Genomic DNA, 16,118 nt, shown 5'->3' with positions numbered 1-16,118 from the left:
AACCTTATCCTTTTACCAAAGAATTGTATTTAGCAGTGGTCATGAAGATGTGGCAACAGGGCCCTTCAGGTGTGTGCAGAGGCACTTGGACGGGAAGAGCCAACAGGGTTCCTGCATCTGCCCTGGGAACACAGCTCCTGCTGACTGCACCAGGCCCAGCTCAGGCACACTCACCCGCCCACCCATCTTTTAACTGCACTGCAACATGACCAACCTTGCTTGAAGACTAGAAAATTCCACTCCCTCCCAGTGAATAGTGACTCCTTCAGCTTTTAGTTCCAATGGTCTTCCACAAATCAACAAAAGGAAGATGACTTTTATTAGGGAAATACTTTATTTCAAACCCTAAAAATTTCACAAGATGAATACATGCACAAATATTAAAAATATAGAAATTGTTCCTCTGTACTTATAAGTCTGTGACTTGGATTTTCTTTGGAATTTCCTTCACAGCCTATTTTTTCGTTGAATCCAAGTTAGGCAGGTTTCCTTACAACCATATGGAAACTCTTGAGTTAGCTCACATCTGAAAAATGTAGTTTTCCATAGGACATATTGTATACTGAGTGATTGAATCTAAAATAAATTAAAAACAAAACAAAACAGGATTATTTAAAATAAAATGAAAAAGAAACAGATGAAAAAGCAACAATGCACTTCAGTGCAGTTTCTGGTGTAAAGCAGTTTGGTAGAGCTGAGAACACAGAGAGAGAAAATAAATGTGAACAGTCAAATGGTAATAGTGCAAACACTTACCATTTACTTAAGTTTTAAAAAGGTTTTGCATTACTGGGTTATGTGCCTTTTGTTCTGGTCAACCTTGAGTGAATTAATTGGCAGCTGGTATTAGCAGCAGAAAGCAGATAGCTACAAACCAACTGGATTGCAACAGTAGAGTGTGAAAGAGTAGAAACACCTTCAGATCTGATTTATTTGATTAAGACAGCAATTTATAGGTGACCCTGTTCATACTACTATGCACACAGTTGCTGAGAAACGAGCAGAGCTTTTAAACTCTGTAAAATTCCTTTAAAGCATCATATAGAAATACTTTTTTCTGAGATTGGATGATTTATCAAGACTAATTAAATCCCATTAACTGGAGAGTGACCATGCCTTGTGAGCAGGACGTAATGATTAGAAATCAGACTGCAAAAATGAACTGAGAAATCTGTAAATGCCACAAAAAAAATTTAGAGTCTTTTTTGTTAGCAGCTGGATATGCAATTTCTTCAGTCCACTGATGGGCTGAAGGTGACCTGTTCAGCTGCAGGGTGACCATGCCTTGTGAGCAGGACATAGTGATTAGAAATCAGACTGCAAAAATGAACTGAGAAATCTGTAAATACCACCAAAAAATTTAGAGTCATTTTTGTTAGCAGCTGGATATGCAATTTCTTCAGTCCACTGATGGGCTGAAGGTGGCCTGTCCAGCTACAGGGCGCTCATGAGATCCTTGACCTGGGATAAGGCAGACCTCCATGAGACCAGTGGAGAGTGGGACACAGGAATCACACACCGCTTTAGATCATTGCATTTGTCCATCTGGTGCACTATTATTGGAAACTTTTGTGTTTAATTTACTCTTATTTTCAATCCTGCACTAACCTCTGGTTTTAGTACCTGCTCACTTTTTTTTTTTTGCACTCTTGCTCTCTAAGTCTTCCTGGAAACTGGAGAAAGGTACAATAAACAATGCCACCTTCTTATGTCTCCCTTGTCAATCTTCAGAATTTTATATTATACTTTAAGTAAGTATGATAAAATGTGCATTTAGTTCATTATTTTTCCCTTATGGCTCACTTTTCCTTTCTTTAATGGTGTTTTCATTCAGGTTTTAAGTCATTATGATTGACAGCATTCGAGGTCAAGAGATTAGGACTTGTTTGGCTACACTCGTATAACATCAACTCCTGTAGTACATTTATTGCTAGGGTATGAGTGAGACACTTTCTTGAGAAGTTTGACAGAGCGTATGACATAAATTAAACCTTTTTTTTTTCTAAATAAGGTCCCTTTTTGGAAAATACTCTCTCTGAAAATAGAATCTGTCAGAATGGGTGGCAGATTACTTGGAGAAATGATAAAGAACTCAGAAACATAACAGCAGGTGTTAAAAAGAGACTTTTTACAAGTAAAATGGAGACTGCAAAAATTGTCTTTCATTGTACAACACAGCATTCAGGAAAATTTATCAGAGGGTGCCAGTCACTATCTTTCAGTATTACTATGCCAATTTATATCAGTTAAAACTACATCTAACATGAAATACATGCTGTTTTAGAAATCAATTCTCATATAGGCTTTTTCCCATAATTTAGTTTGCTCTAAGTGAAACCATCATACAAAATATACATTTGAAGATATTTGGATGATATTTGTTCTAGGAGGTGAGTACCAGGACCATCATAAAGCCCACTTAGCTGTAAGAGAAAGATCTCACCACAGAGACAACTTTCCTGAAAATCCAGCTGTAGCAGTTGGTTCCATTTTCTTCCCTTCAGAACCTCAGTTTAGTGAAATGATTTTGATAGCTTTTTTAATATCTATTCTGCAATATTTTATATAAGTTGAAACTTGGTGTCTTACCTAGTATCCATTTTTCTGATAAAGATATTATTTCCTGGTACTTCTTTCCTGGTTTTTTTCCTATACAGATTTTTGCCTGACGTAAGGCTTTACATATTTTCCCTCCTGCCAGCTGTATAAGTTCAATTAGCTTTTTGCAGGGGGGTTGACTGGTAGGAGATACAAACATCACAGGCTGGTTTGAAAATAGATTCTGCTGGTATATTCCTGTTGATAGATGACGCTGAAGTCTGCAAATCTGTATTTGAAGAAACAAGAAAATTAATTAACCAATGTGTTACATTTCTACTCAAAGTAAAACTAATCCTTGTTTTTCATAATTCAGAAAAAAATATATATCAGTATGAACTTTACTTTTTAAGGTGTATCAGAAATTCTTGGGTGAAATATACAAAGAATTTGCTCTACTTGATCAATACAATTCCCAAACCAGATTTTGAGATTATTTTATTTTATATGAAAATATTTTATTTCATTTTTATATGACATTTTACCTATGAAACTTCTTAAAGCACATGACAATATTATTTTTTACCATAGTCTTACATTCTTACATTTATAACACTTGCCATGACATGGAAATCTTAAAGGATATTATAAATTATTATAGTCTTGCAGCACAAATACAAACTGTGATAGCCTTTATAATATATAATGCTTGTTGGTTTGTATTGACAAGTTTAGAAACATATCTAACTCTGAGTTTAAACTACTTTAGGACCTCTTTTCCCCTCCTGTGCTCCACACAAACAAACGATATTTTTGCTCAGATGTATGAAGTAACACAAAAGTACCAGCACTCAGAGCAAAACATTGACTGTAAACCCTTTTGTGTCCACAAAACCAAAAGAAATTCTCTGTGAATGCTCTGCAGCTTGTAACATTTGGTCATTATAGCAAAAAACCTGCTTGATCTATATAAGGCAAATATTCTTAGTATATACCTAGCAGAACAGCATTGAAGCAATTAAAGCCATCTCCTTTAGCTATAATATCTATAAAAGCAGTGCATAGAGCAAGTGTAAACACCACAATATGCAAAATAAAGTTTTCATACCAAAATTTAAAAAAAATATTGTATTTCTTAGTGTGAGGCTGCCATTGACCTGCCAGAGCAATCTAGGTTACAGCTCTGATTTTATATTGCTTGTCAAAGTTTGGAAAATTTATAATGAGACTGGAGTTAATTGCAAGATGAGAACAAAAAGAAACATTTCATATTATGTGATGCTTGGAATTTTGTATACAGATGACAACATGAGCATGGAGAAAAGGTCATTTTGCATATATCTGGTTTATGAGACATCTGAATATGAAACTGTAGCATGTGAGAAGGTGTAACTGGAACAGTGGAAAAAATTAGCTGTTGAATGGATTCCTTCCACTCAACACACAAACATGCTGTGAAACTATAGGCACTTAAGAATCTAATGTGATAATGTATGTGCTTGGCAGATGTGCAGCCAAAGTAAGAATCTCCACGTGATTTGCAGGGGTTTATAAAACCAGATGGTTCCATGGCATGTTCACAGATAAAAGTCCAAGTGAATTGCCTTAGCACTTCTGATCAATGAGCTGGAGGAAGATTCTGCAAAGGCTGAAACCCATGGTAGCATGAGGCTTCAGCTCAGTGGCTCTGTGTCACTGGCCTCTGCTGTTCTGGGACATGTCAATCCATGTCAACCTGAATTTTGAGATCTCCTCCATCAATAAATAATTCAGCTTTCTCAGATTGTTAATTCCTTGATTGCTCTCCTGAGAATAAAATTAGGTTGATTCTTTGCTTTCTGAATTCACTATGGTATAAATAAAGACAGTGACTGCTATGGATGAAGCAGACCAAAAAGACTCAATCACCACTCAAGAAATACCCTATATTTTCTATTCCTTTGTAAACTTAGGTTTAGGAACGGCATAGCACACCTAATCCTGTCTCATAGCTGCTAGGTAATTTTGTTGATCACAGTATCATTGCAGAGTTATATTGGGTTAGGGTTAGGGTCCATTACCAGTGCATTTGAGAGGAGGACAGGGTAAGAACACAGCACATCCTGGTGGTAGCATCAAAGGAAGGGTTCAACATGGACTGTCACCTCTGCATTTCCTTTGTCTGGAGCACCACCACCACATTCCCAATCAGCTGTGCCTGGATTTGCTCAAGCACACTGGATCCACTCACAGGCCACAGAGAGGCAAAAAATCACAGTGTTTACACTCAGAGCTCAGAGAGGAGCCTGGAAGGTGAACTTTGCTTGCTGGCCCACTGGCCTGGAAGTTACACTGCTGGCCAGCTGCTGAGGGGCAGCCAGCTGACCACACAGGCTCTGGCAGGGGCACGAGAGGGCACAACCAAGCTCTTCCCCCTGAATTGACTCAGCTGCCTTTGCAACATCAAAGCCTTTGTGGCACTCCAGGGGGGCTCCCACTCCTTTGAAACCATACCCATCTCATGCAAACTTTTACAAATAAATAAATAATTTCTTAGCAGAGACCAAGCCTGGGAAAATATCAGATCCCAAAAGCAACTCCTTCCACAAATTGTGGATCTATAAGTCAGTAGTTATGGTTACAGTTGTGTTAGTGCCTATTAGACAGCACTGATTTTCGTTTCCACTGGTATTCTTTAGCAGATGAACACCAAAATAAAGTGTTATTGACCCATCTATTAAATTTTTTTGATAAGACTCTAACCATGAACCTCATCCTTTCACTAGTTGGATGAATGGCAGGAAGACACTTTTTACATGCACACATTTATCATAAATGTCCCCTTAATGTAGTTGTTTGTTTGAACCTAAGTTTTAAATGGAAAAAAATTACTGCTGACAGAAGTAAAACTCAAGGAGAATGTATTAAAATAAAGTATTTTTTGCTGTGAAGTACAAAAGTCACAAAAAACATCATCACCAAATATTGTCCCTCCTGTGACTCATTTTCAATCCCCCAAGCCAAAAAAGCACATAGTATAAAAACTCCTAAACTTTGTAGTTTTGTCTAGGACTGTATGAGAATACCTCCTGCTGGGAAAGGTGCCATAACAAACACAAAACTCTATAGACTCCATAGGAGACGGCTATCAAGTGCTACAAAGGTATTAATCTCTGAATAATACCTGAATTAATGTAATAAGTAAGAAAAGAAATATTTTGGATGTACACTGAAATTTTTAAGCACTGAAACTGCTAATTTCTTATATACAGAACTCAATTTTCAGTGTCCAATTTTCAGAAAATAGCACACGAACAAATATGAAGCCTAAATTGCTTTTAGAATAATAATATTTCACAAAAATGAAATTAAGAGTAAGGTTATGATTTATAACAATTAATAAAAATTGTATTTGTAGCCTAGAATTGATAATGTGAAGTACTAGTTTCAAAAACATAAATAATGTAGCCATCTTTAAAGATTACATGTCTGAAAATTTGTGCATGCACTGCATAATCAATGTATGCATTATTAATCTTTATTCCTAATTTTAATTATTGACTAAACATAAATAAATCTAAACAAACCCTCATGATTTTGAAATAATTAATATTCAAGCAATTAATATAGTATTTATGAAAACATGGAAAGCTGTAATGTCTTGGCTATTGTTAGTTGCAAAAATAATTAATATATTCTATTAAATACAAACAGCAGAAAACAAAATTGTAGACACAAGTTTTAAGAGAGAAGATTGTATATTTTATGGTTTATATCTATCCAAAGACTGAGTATTATTTCATTTGAAATTGATGATCAAAAATTGATTTATTTCTCATTTTCAGTAAAAAGGAAACTGACTGTTGAAATGTTAAAGATTAGTTCACTACTCCACAAATATTAAATGACAAAACCCCCACAAAACTGATGAACACCAAACTCCACAGCTGTTATGCTTTGATAATGTACAAATCTAACAATAAAAGACATATAAAATAGCATATTAATTTAATATAGTTTATTGGTGTTGCTGGGGAAATATTAAGATTTAAGATTTTAATATTCACATTATTTCAATATGGATCAATATACTATCTAAGTAATGTTTACATTTTCAGTTGCTGTAATTCTTTATGAAGCCCTTGTGAGGAACAAAATCAAAATTATATCCCTGTTAGGAATCATTACACTTGCATGGTGATATGCATTTTCGGACTGTCATTTACTAAAAATTTAAAAGAAAAACACAAATGTGGAGCCCCATGTACATAGAGATCAAGGGCTTACATCCACACAAGTGAACCATCAGCCTGCTTTTGATGAAAAGGAGAATATTGCAGTGTGCAGACTTCTAAAAGTACACTTATCCTGCAGAGAGGAATTTGCAGAATCTGCAGGACCCTACAGGGATCAAGGAGTGATTCGTGTTAACAATGCAGTACTGCTGCAAGACAAAGAAGAAATGCTTTCTTTTTCATCTTCCTAAACATCAGGTTTAATAGCATAGAAAAAACGAATCAAGTAGCAACTCTATTTTTGTAAGAAAAACATGTGCCATACATTTTCAACTTAAATTAAAAGCTCATCACTTTAGTTTCTTGGGTTTTTTAAAATTATTTTAGCACTTGGCTTATTTTTTTAACATGTTAGTAATACTAAAATTGAAATAGTATTCACTAAAAGCTTTAAAAATTACATTGAAAGGCTGCACTAGAAAAATAAATTGGTGCTGTCTGGCATGAAAAGAGCATATTAAGACCTGGAAACAATTTCCTTCAGCAAGAGTTTCACCAAAAAATAGATCCTCCACTTTCAAGGATGTTGTTTCAGTTAATGGAACACCACACTGATGCAGGACACCAGCTGGTTCTGGATGTACTGCCATCCTTTTATCTCAACAGCACCCAGAACCTCATTCCACTCTTGGGCACAACATTGCTAGTGATGTTTTTCATTTTCAGAGCAAAACTCAACTTGCAACATCCATGCAATATAAATTAACTACAAATATTGCATCTTTATCTGACTGTTTATTGAAGCAATGCTTTCTCATTGGTTATTGATACCCTTTGGCTGAAACAGAAGCTCCCTGACTGTCAAGAGTTCAGACAGCCAGAAGTGAGAACATTTTGAATGCTTGATAAGGCTGCATCAGCCCCCCAGCCCACGCACACACACACACAGATTATGTACAGGAAAATAGGCCACAGATTTCTGCAGTAGAAAACCTGGTGCTCTGAGCCAGGAGCCAGAAGTGGAAGAGGATAGAGTAGAAAATTTGGTCTAGAAAAAATAAATTTTCAGTGTCTGGTCTTGGAAAATAAAAAGGAAAATAAAAGGAGAAATGGCATACAGTTAAAACTGTATTATCTGAAAAGTTCTTCAGAACAGTTTCTTCCCCTCCTTTGAGACTCCTTGATATAAGAATTTCCTGGCCAATGCGAGGGCGAAAGCAAGAACACTCCAATCCAGACAATTCAGCTGATACTGTTTCTTTCTACTGCATTTTGGCAGACAACCGTGCTTTTCTCAAATCCTACAGACTGATAAGAAAAGTTAATTTCACCAATTTATACTCTGAAAGACTCAGTCCCAGTGGGAATACTGTATGAAAATGTTTGGCAAATAAATCTACTGTTTGGCGGATATTCAAAATTATACTGGAAGATGTCTGAACCATTTTTTTTCCGGTATAGCAAATTTTTGCAGGAAAAGAAAAAATAACTTATTTTTAGTTTAATTTCCTTGTTTTCCAGAGATAGAACTATTTTTAAAAACAACATAATTCAATGTAATCAACTATAGATTAATAAAAAACAAATCAGGGTAAAGCATTGTCTTTTCCCTTTTGAGAATAACTATGACTTGCAAATCATGGAGCTGTATTTCCAATATATATATAATTTAAAAACACTCTCATAATATAGTAAGATAGGGTCACTTTACTATAACTACTTGCTTAGAACTTCAAAAATATTCTGAAATAAATATATTTGCATTTGGTTTCAACACAAACTAAGTATTTTTGAAATTAAAAAGTCCTTTAATTACAAATTAGCTAACTAAGAAATTATTTTTGAGGACTAGAAATTGAAACCTTTCTTCTGAAATACCTGAAAACTTGTCTTTCCATTTTGTCTTATTTCAAGACAACTCAAGTGACTAACAGGCAGTGGTAAGAATGCAAATTTATATCAAAATTCTGTGAATTATAATTGGGAAGGGTTTTCCTTGCCAGAATATCAGTAAAGCAGTTCCATGCCTCATGCCACAGTGGTGTATGAGAGTGGCACGTGCACCTCTGAGCCCTGCACCACTGGAGTACCATTACTACATGTGACAAGTCCCCATGAATCCCTATAAAATTTAAAGATAGAAATCTTCCACCTCTGTACACAATCTAGTCCAATGCTTATCTTCTCTTAGAGTTAGAAAGCTTTCTTTAATGATATAACCTAAACTGCCTCTGATGCATTTTTAGCCCATTATTTCTTGTCCTAGTGCCAAGGAACATGGAGAACAATTTCTTCTTTTCCTCTTTGCAACAACCTTTAAATATTTGAAGGCAGTTATCATGTCTCCACTCAGTTGTCTCTAGACTAAACAAACAGAGTTCTTTCATTCTTTGTGCTGGGGTCATATTTTGTAGACCTCTGATAGTTTTGTTACTCTCCCCTGGATTTTTGCCAATGAATCCCACATCTTTCCTGAACTGCAGTGCCCAAAACTAGACATGGTATTCCAGCTCGGGCCCCACCACTGCTCTCTGCACACTGCAAACAATTCATGTGTTGTATGTTTAGCATTCCTGTTAACACATCCTTGAATGCCAGCTTCTTTTCTCCTAGCATGACAGAGGTTACATATATTGGTTCAGATCCTCTAAAATGTTGAGTTGCTCTTTGGGCAGAAATATGGCATTGTCACTCTGCAGGTGATTATTTCTCGGCCTTTGCACTTGTGTTTACTGAACTCTATCATACTTTTTTCTGACCATGCCTTCTATCTCTCAAGGTTAATTCCAGTCTGTTGTAGCTTAGCCCTGGTGGCAGCTGAGCATCACAGAGCCGCTTGCTTCCCCATTCAGTGGGATGTTGGGAGGTAGGAAATTCGCAACGGTGAAAGTGAGAAAACTCATGAGGTGAGATGAAGACAGTTTAGCCATTAAAGAACTGACAGAGTGAATCTCTGGTTCTACTAACTTTAGGTCATGATTAATAAGACTTTATAGGCTGGTAGCTTAGCAAAAGATAAGTGTAACTAGATAACAAATACAGTATATGGATGGAATAGTTGTGCATTTTATGGTTCCCACGTGTGCTGGTGTGGTGGCTTCATTATGTTTATGACGAAGAACTCATGTGATCCTCACAGATCTTCTGTGCAGGAGATCTGAGTGAGCAATGTTGAATCTACCATTTTATATCTGGCATTATTGGTAGGACTATCTACCTAACACAGTTTGTAGATGCATTCAAGTCCACATGTCTCAAAAACACAAAGTAAGTAAAATGAGAAAGTTTCTTCCCTTAATTCAACTGACAGTTGAACAAAGGCAATTGAGAGCACATACAGACCACATACAAAAAGAAAATATTAGCCTCCAAATAATTTGATTTAGACAACCAGCCATGACTTTAAGAGGTATGTAAGATATAGATGGACCTGTTTTTCCTCACAGCTGACAAAGATCTATTCTTGATGGATCTATCCTCACAGGACCTTTGGTGAAAAGACACATTTTTACTGGTCTAGTTTAATGCAATTTTGAAATGAATCTGTTAGTCATTCCCATGCAGTGTACTTTTTTTTAGTTCTCACTGTGGAGCAGCCATCGGGGCACAGCCTGTACTCCATTTGGACGGAATACACTCAGAAGATGGGCTCGGTGCAGGGCAGCAGGCTGGAATGAGCCCAGAGCCTGAAGCGTGTGTGGTGTGCATGGCGCTCTCGTCACTCACTCACACACTGCAGATCCCCTTCCAGTTGCCTGGATCACTCACTCCTAGACACAGGCACCAGAGAGCATGGAGTCACTTCTGGCAGATGCAATGGGGTAGTGATATAGGTATGGGATGCTTCTTTCAAATGGATTTATTAACTGCACAGAAATAATGACCTCAGATAAATGTAGGCTATCTTCTAACAGCTGCAACTTGCCCATATTGGTATCTCATAGTTCATTCTCATGCAGCAACAGAAGGAGGAAGATTAGTTGCATTTTGGGATTTATTCCATGATATTGCAACCATTTGTCCATATTTCATATAAAGTCTCCTCTAGGCTTACCGAAATTTCCCAACCCACATAAGGCAAATTGTTTGTTGGGTTTTTTTTAAGCAGACCAGTGCATGAGACCAGTATGTTATTACATTAGCAGAGTATCTTAAGAAATGAAGTATTAATGAAGTAAATAGCAATGTTTAATCATATGGGAGTAAACACATCTGCATTTTCACAGACTGAAAGAATACATTTCCAGATAACTATATTTCAGTGATGAAAGGCCACACTGAAACAGAAATTCTATGAGCTAATAGCATGCTGCACTTAATGGAGAGCAACTTGATACTCCCCATGGTTAAATACTACAAATGATGAAGACACAAGGCATGGAAGCCCAGTATTTGCATTCAAGAAAAAAATTTCAAAATTATAAGCTCATTTCAACTACCTTAGGCTTTTCAGATATTGGATCATTTTGGACTGTCTATTTTTTTTTTTTAATCAGCACAGGATATTGTGCAGTGAGTTTCAAGAATGACATTTGTTTTGCTGGCTTAGGCAAGTGGGGAATCCTTCCATTTGCCTTTAACAGTAAATGATAAATCCAGTGCTGTCAACAGATTTGCTATACCTGGCAATGTGCAGATGAATAATACTTTGATAAATAAAAGAGTTTTCTATTCCAGTAATAACAAAGTGAGTGATCTTGTTGAAAGGAAAAGCCTGGCAAATGTGAAGGGTTACACAGATGTTCCCAAATGGCTCATTCCCCAAACAGTTGTATGAACCCATAATAAATGTAATCTTAACGTTTAAAATAATTGCTAGTTTTATCTTTAAAATATGAAAATGTGAGTCCTTTTGCTGTGTCTCAGCAGACTGAATTGTTTTACATGAAGACAGAATACATTCTTCTTTCTACTCTTCAGTTTTAGCTGAATGCCATTGCAACGCCCAGCAGTAACTCAGTGTGTGCCAAACATGAATATTTTTAAGCGTCATTTGAGTTTTAGAGGCTACAGTAAGTGATGGGAACACAATCGTCTTGGGAATCTACAAATAACTTTAAAAAAGCTCATAAATCTGGCTTTCATGTTTAGGTTTTCAACAGCTTTATGAAATATGTCAAAGCTTGAACACAGTGAATTTGTTTTCCTTCAAATTTCTGAGGATTGACTTCTCAATCTTTTTTGATATGCTGCAGAGAAACAAATAAAAGGGACTTGGCTTTAAAAACTTAGGCATCAGCAAATTAGATTTTTTAAAAGTTGCTTTCTTATTTTAATTTTTTTGTATCAACAGAGGAAAAACTAAGTATTCCCTCATCAAAACAACCACAAAATGTTTCTGTTTAGCACACAATATATTACAACATACCAAACAAAATATTAACAAATATGTGATGTATAATTTAAAGATTTCTTTTTATTAAATTGTTTAAAAAATGCATCATAATGACTAAGCACAACAGAAACCTGGAAAGCTGCATTCAGAAGTCCCATGCAAACGCTCTACTTACAGGGAAATACATGCAGTACAATGACAATTAGCAGGGAATTCTTGGGTTTTTAAAATATGAACTAAAGGGTCAACTGAAATTACATCAAAGTTCAACAGCAAAAATCTTTAAAATTGTATGAGAATCACAAAAATGAGCCCACTCAAAGAGATTACCTGGCATCAAATATGGTGCAATTGCTGTGGAATGCTGCCCACTGCAAAACAAGACCTGATTTGGGTTGCTTTCAGAAACTCCCAAAAGAACTGCTATCATTATTACCTCTGGTCTATAACTTCCCTGAGTAGTACTCCTTGGCAGGAATACTTCTTTATGTGTAATAACATCTCCTCTTCACTTAATCTATGTCACAAATTGAAAGATCCCATAGGAAGAATGGAAAGCAGAGACATTTAATCCTCCAGCACTAAAAGCAGCAAGTGGAGTTGCCAGCACACACAAAGCAACAAAAACCCCTAGGTGTTCAGATATTTGACCAGGTGGTTTTTATCAATTATGTTTTAAAATTACCATTACTCAAGTAATGTTTTTTGGAGAGGACCACTTTCTTCAAAAGTGCTAAACAAAAGATATAATTAACGATTTTTATTTGAAGATTATTTTAATGAATGATTGTACTTTTTAGCATGACAATAATATAAGAACTTTAACTATATTGTCACAGCAAGCTGGGACTTTCTTCCATAAAATTGAGGGAGAAATATTTATGTTGTGGATACAGAGTAAGTTTAAAGCAATGATAGTTGGTGGGGTAATGGCCGAGTACCTGAAACTAAATTTATTGTCTTTGCTCTTATTTCTCAAGTTAAGGATAAGCATTTGAAAATAATTTGTTTTAATAAAGTGAAAAAAATGAATTCACAAACCACAGTCATAAGCTGTGCATGGTAACAACTTATGCTCTTCTAAAAGTAATCAACTCTAGTACCTGTTTGAGGAATTGACACTTATGAGCTTGTGAGCTAATACACCAAACACATTTGCAGCAGATCACCCCACTGTTTTCTTCTCCAGAGTCTACAGCAGACACCGTGTCAGTAACCTGATCAAATGCTGGAGGAAAACAGAAGTCTAACATGTTGTTGCTGCGAATAAGAAATTTGAAACATAAACCTTATTTGGAATACAATCTGATTCCTGATTAGGATTTCAGATGCATTTGGGATTCCAACATGTAATAACATTTCTGCTTTTTTTCCTTTTTTTATGACTTATTTATGATTTAACTTTTTTCAGTGACAAAGATAATGGAACAATATTAATTTGACTTATTTGATATTTACATTTGGTCTTGCAGGAACTGTCTTAATGAAGATAAAATAAAAGTATGACACTAAAGGTGAAGCAATCGAAGTGCTAATTTGAAGTGGCAATCTAAAATCAATTCATGAGAAAGTCCACTTCTGTTTACTGAAAATCTAATGGTGATCTTCTAAAAACCTTTTTTTAAAAAAAATTCTTGTAAATTCCATATGGAATTTGGGTTTGTTTTAAATTTGAGCTTGCCAGTTATGACGCAGTTAAATAAGGAGAACTAGGCAGACTTATTATGGTAGTGGACTTTCAGTGACTTCTCATGCTAGCTGGGCAAAGTTTGTAGGGTCAAACTCCTGACCCTGTCCTCCTTTCTGAGTTCCTTTCCTATATTCCTGCTGTTCTTCGTCTAAAAATGGTGCAGGATAGAGTGTCTACCACTTTCTAGTCTATCTGAATTTTACCTGAAGTGTTTTTGCTTTACTGAAAGCAGAAAGCCTTTAAAGAGGCTGTCATTGCATATGAAGGCAGTTCCAATTTGAGAACCAAAGGACACTCAGCAAGTATTGTCCACAAAATATGAGCAACTGGGATTTGAGCTTAAATGCAAGATAAATACCCTGAAGCACAAACAGTCAAAGTCTTCAAGCAAAACTAGTAGTTATTTTCTAGTCACATATCTGGATATCTTAGATAAAATACAAATGCTCAATAATGCTCAATGCTTATATAAAATACAAATGCTCAATGATTCTCTCTTGCAAATTAGTTTTCTAGTAAATGTATGTAAATAAATATTTATCATATCTGCCTCTGCTCCAATCCATAATTCCCACTAAAATCCATGGGAATAAAGTGGGTGTATCAGGAATACAGCTTTAGTCCTAAAATAATGCAAACTCATGAAGATAATTGCTTGCACACATACTATATTAAAGCATCTACACAAAGAGAATGAGGAAAAAGAATATAATCTAGCTAGTCCTGTATAAGGGAAAAAGTTAAAAAATATCCTGCACACTCACTGGATCACGTGTGTATTTTTATTTTAAAGTTCTATTAAATTTAAATTTGAGGAGCTAGCATGGTAGTTCTAATGCTACCCATGGAATTTTTTTTTAAATGAGTGTAATGCATTTGTCCTTATGCTCTGGACTGATACTGAGAGAGCTATAAAGCCATCATTGCACAGACTGTTAATGGAGGCAAGAACTCACTGCACAACACTGGAATACTCCTGGGGTTAAACAGAGAAACAGTAATGATGTGATTTGGAGGGAATTCAATAAATCCTTCTTATTACAGAGAGGCTGGTGTCCTACAGACTTTGAAGGGAGGAGAAAGCTAAGTCTTCTCCTGAGAAGACACACACATAAACTCTGAAATGGTTTTTAATGATTTCGCAGTTAAACAAAACTACATGGCATTGTCATGCTCTTCTCTGCTATATAACAGACCTCTTATAACAAACAAATATGACAGTTAAAAATTAAGTAATCCCATACTAAACTTAAAACAGTAGTTTTATCAATTACTCAATTTATCATAGCTTATTATCTCTCAAGTTTGAAATAAAGCTGAAATCAGGTACAGGATAAGGAAAATCAAAATACTTTGACAAGGCAAATGTTATTTATTTAACAAATAAAAGGAATACATCAGGTTTTTTATGTTCATTAAAAGCTGAATATATTCACAGAGACACACTTTGGTAGTGCCAGCATGATACAGTCACAAAGTATGCACATCAGGGTGACAGTTAAAAAGCAACAGAGAGCTTTGCACATAATCTACAACTAAATCTGTATGTAATTTCCTTCCCTTTGTTAATTGAAGATTAAAACTAAATCAAGGGGAAGCCTTCTATGAGGCTACTTCCAACAACAGATGACTCAACTAGCACCTGAGAATTTGTTGTGCTTGTGTGTACTGAGGTTTTGAACTTCCTGTTTCAATAAAATACCAAACAAGTTGTGTTTCCTTTACAAATAAGCTATTACATCAAACCCTGTTCCTATAATTTCAGTTTTTGTCTTCATTCCAACATTTTCTTTGGCAAATGTAGAAACATTCTAATTAAAGAGAAGAGAAAAACAAGCATCATTCATCATGGTAAGAATGAATGCTCAAGAGAACATCCTTACTGGTTACTTGTTCATTCAGTTTAATTTGGCTTTTAAAGTGCACTTAATTATGGCATACAGTTCTCAGAGATAAAACATGGGTAGCAGCATTTCCACTAATAGTGTCTTGTGAAAGTTATTAAAGGTAATAATTCCTCTAATGCCATACAAATGTAATACCACCTGTGTAAAGTAATTAAAAATATTTTTAGAACACCATAATACTTGAAATACACTATTCTTTAACACATCATTTGAACTTTTTTAAAGTGGAAATATTGCTGTGTTGTTGTCAGCACAATCTATAAGATAAAAGCAATAAGAATCCTTTCCAATGTCCTCTTTACTTAATTTTCACATTTTGACCTTTATCTACTTCATTTGCAATTAACCATGAGAAAGACAAATTCCCATAAAAAGGTAAATACCAGACCTGCAAACACAGCATAATGTAACTGTCTGCTTAAGTACAATACAGT

At 35.5% G+C, this 16,118-nt stretch overlaps 1 protein-coding gene across 1 annotated transcript in view; it reads right to left on the bottom strand.

The window, feature by feature from the left end:
- Nucleotides 1–348: 348 nt before the first annotated feature.
- The window catches only part of MCPH1 (microcephalin 1), a 122,514-nt gene continuing 106,744 nt past the window's right edge, over nt 349–16,118 (bottom strand). Inside the window, exons 13-14 of the mRNA XM_039709596.1 lie at nt 2,590–2,827; nt 349–576 (exon numbers count right to left, since the gene is read on the bottom strand). Of these exons, the coding sequence (XP_039565530.1) occupies nt 521–576; nt 2,590–2,827 (294 nt within the window). The 3' untranslated portion in view covers nt 349–520. The remainder of the gene's footprint in view (nt 577–2,589; nt 2,828–16,118) is intronic.

The sequence above is a fragment of the Passer montanus genome, unplaced genomic scaffold (genome assembly GCF_014805655.1).
Source record: "Passer montanus isolate IOZ18808 unplaced genomic scaffold, ASM1480565v1 scaffold219, whole genome shotgun sequence".
Classification (NCBI taxonomy): domain Eukaryota; kingdom Metazoa; phylum Chordata; class Aves; order Passeriformes; family Passeridae; genus Passer; species Passer montanus.
This window is presented reverse-complemented; position numbering and strand designations above follow the sequence as displayed.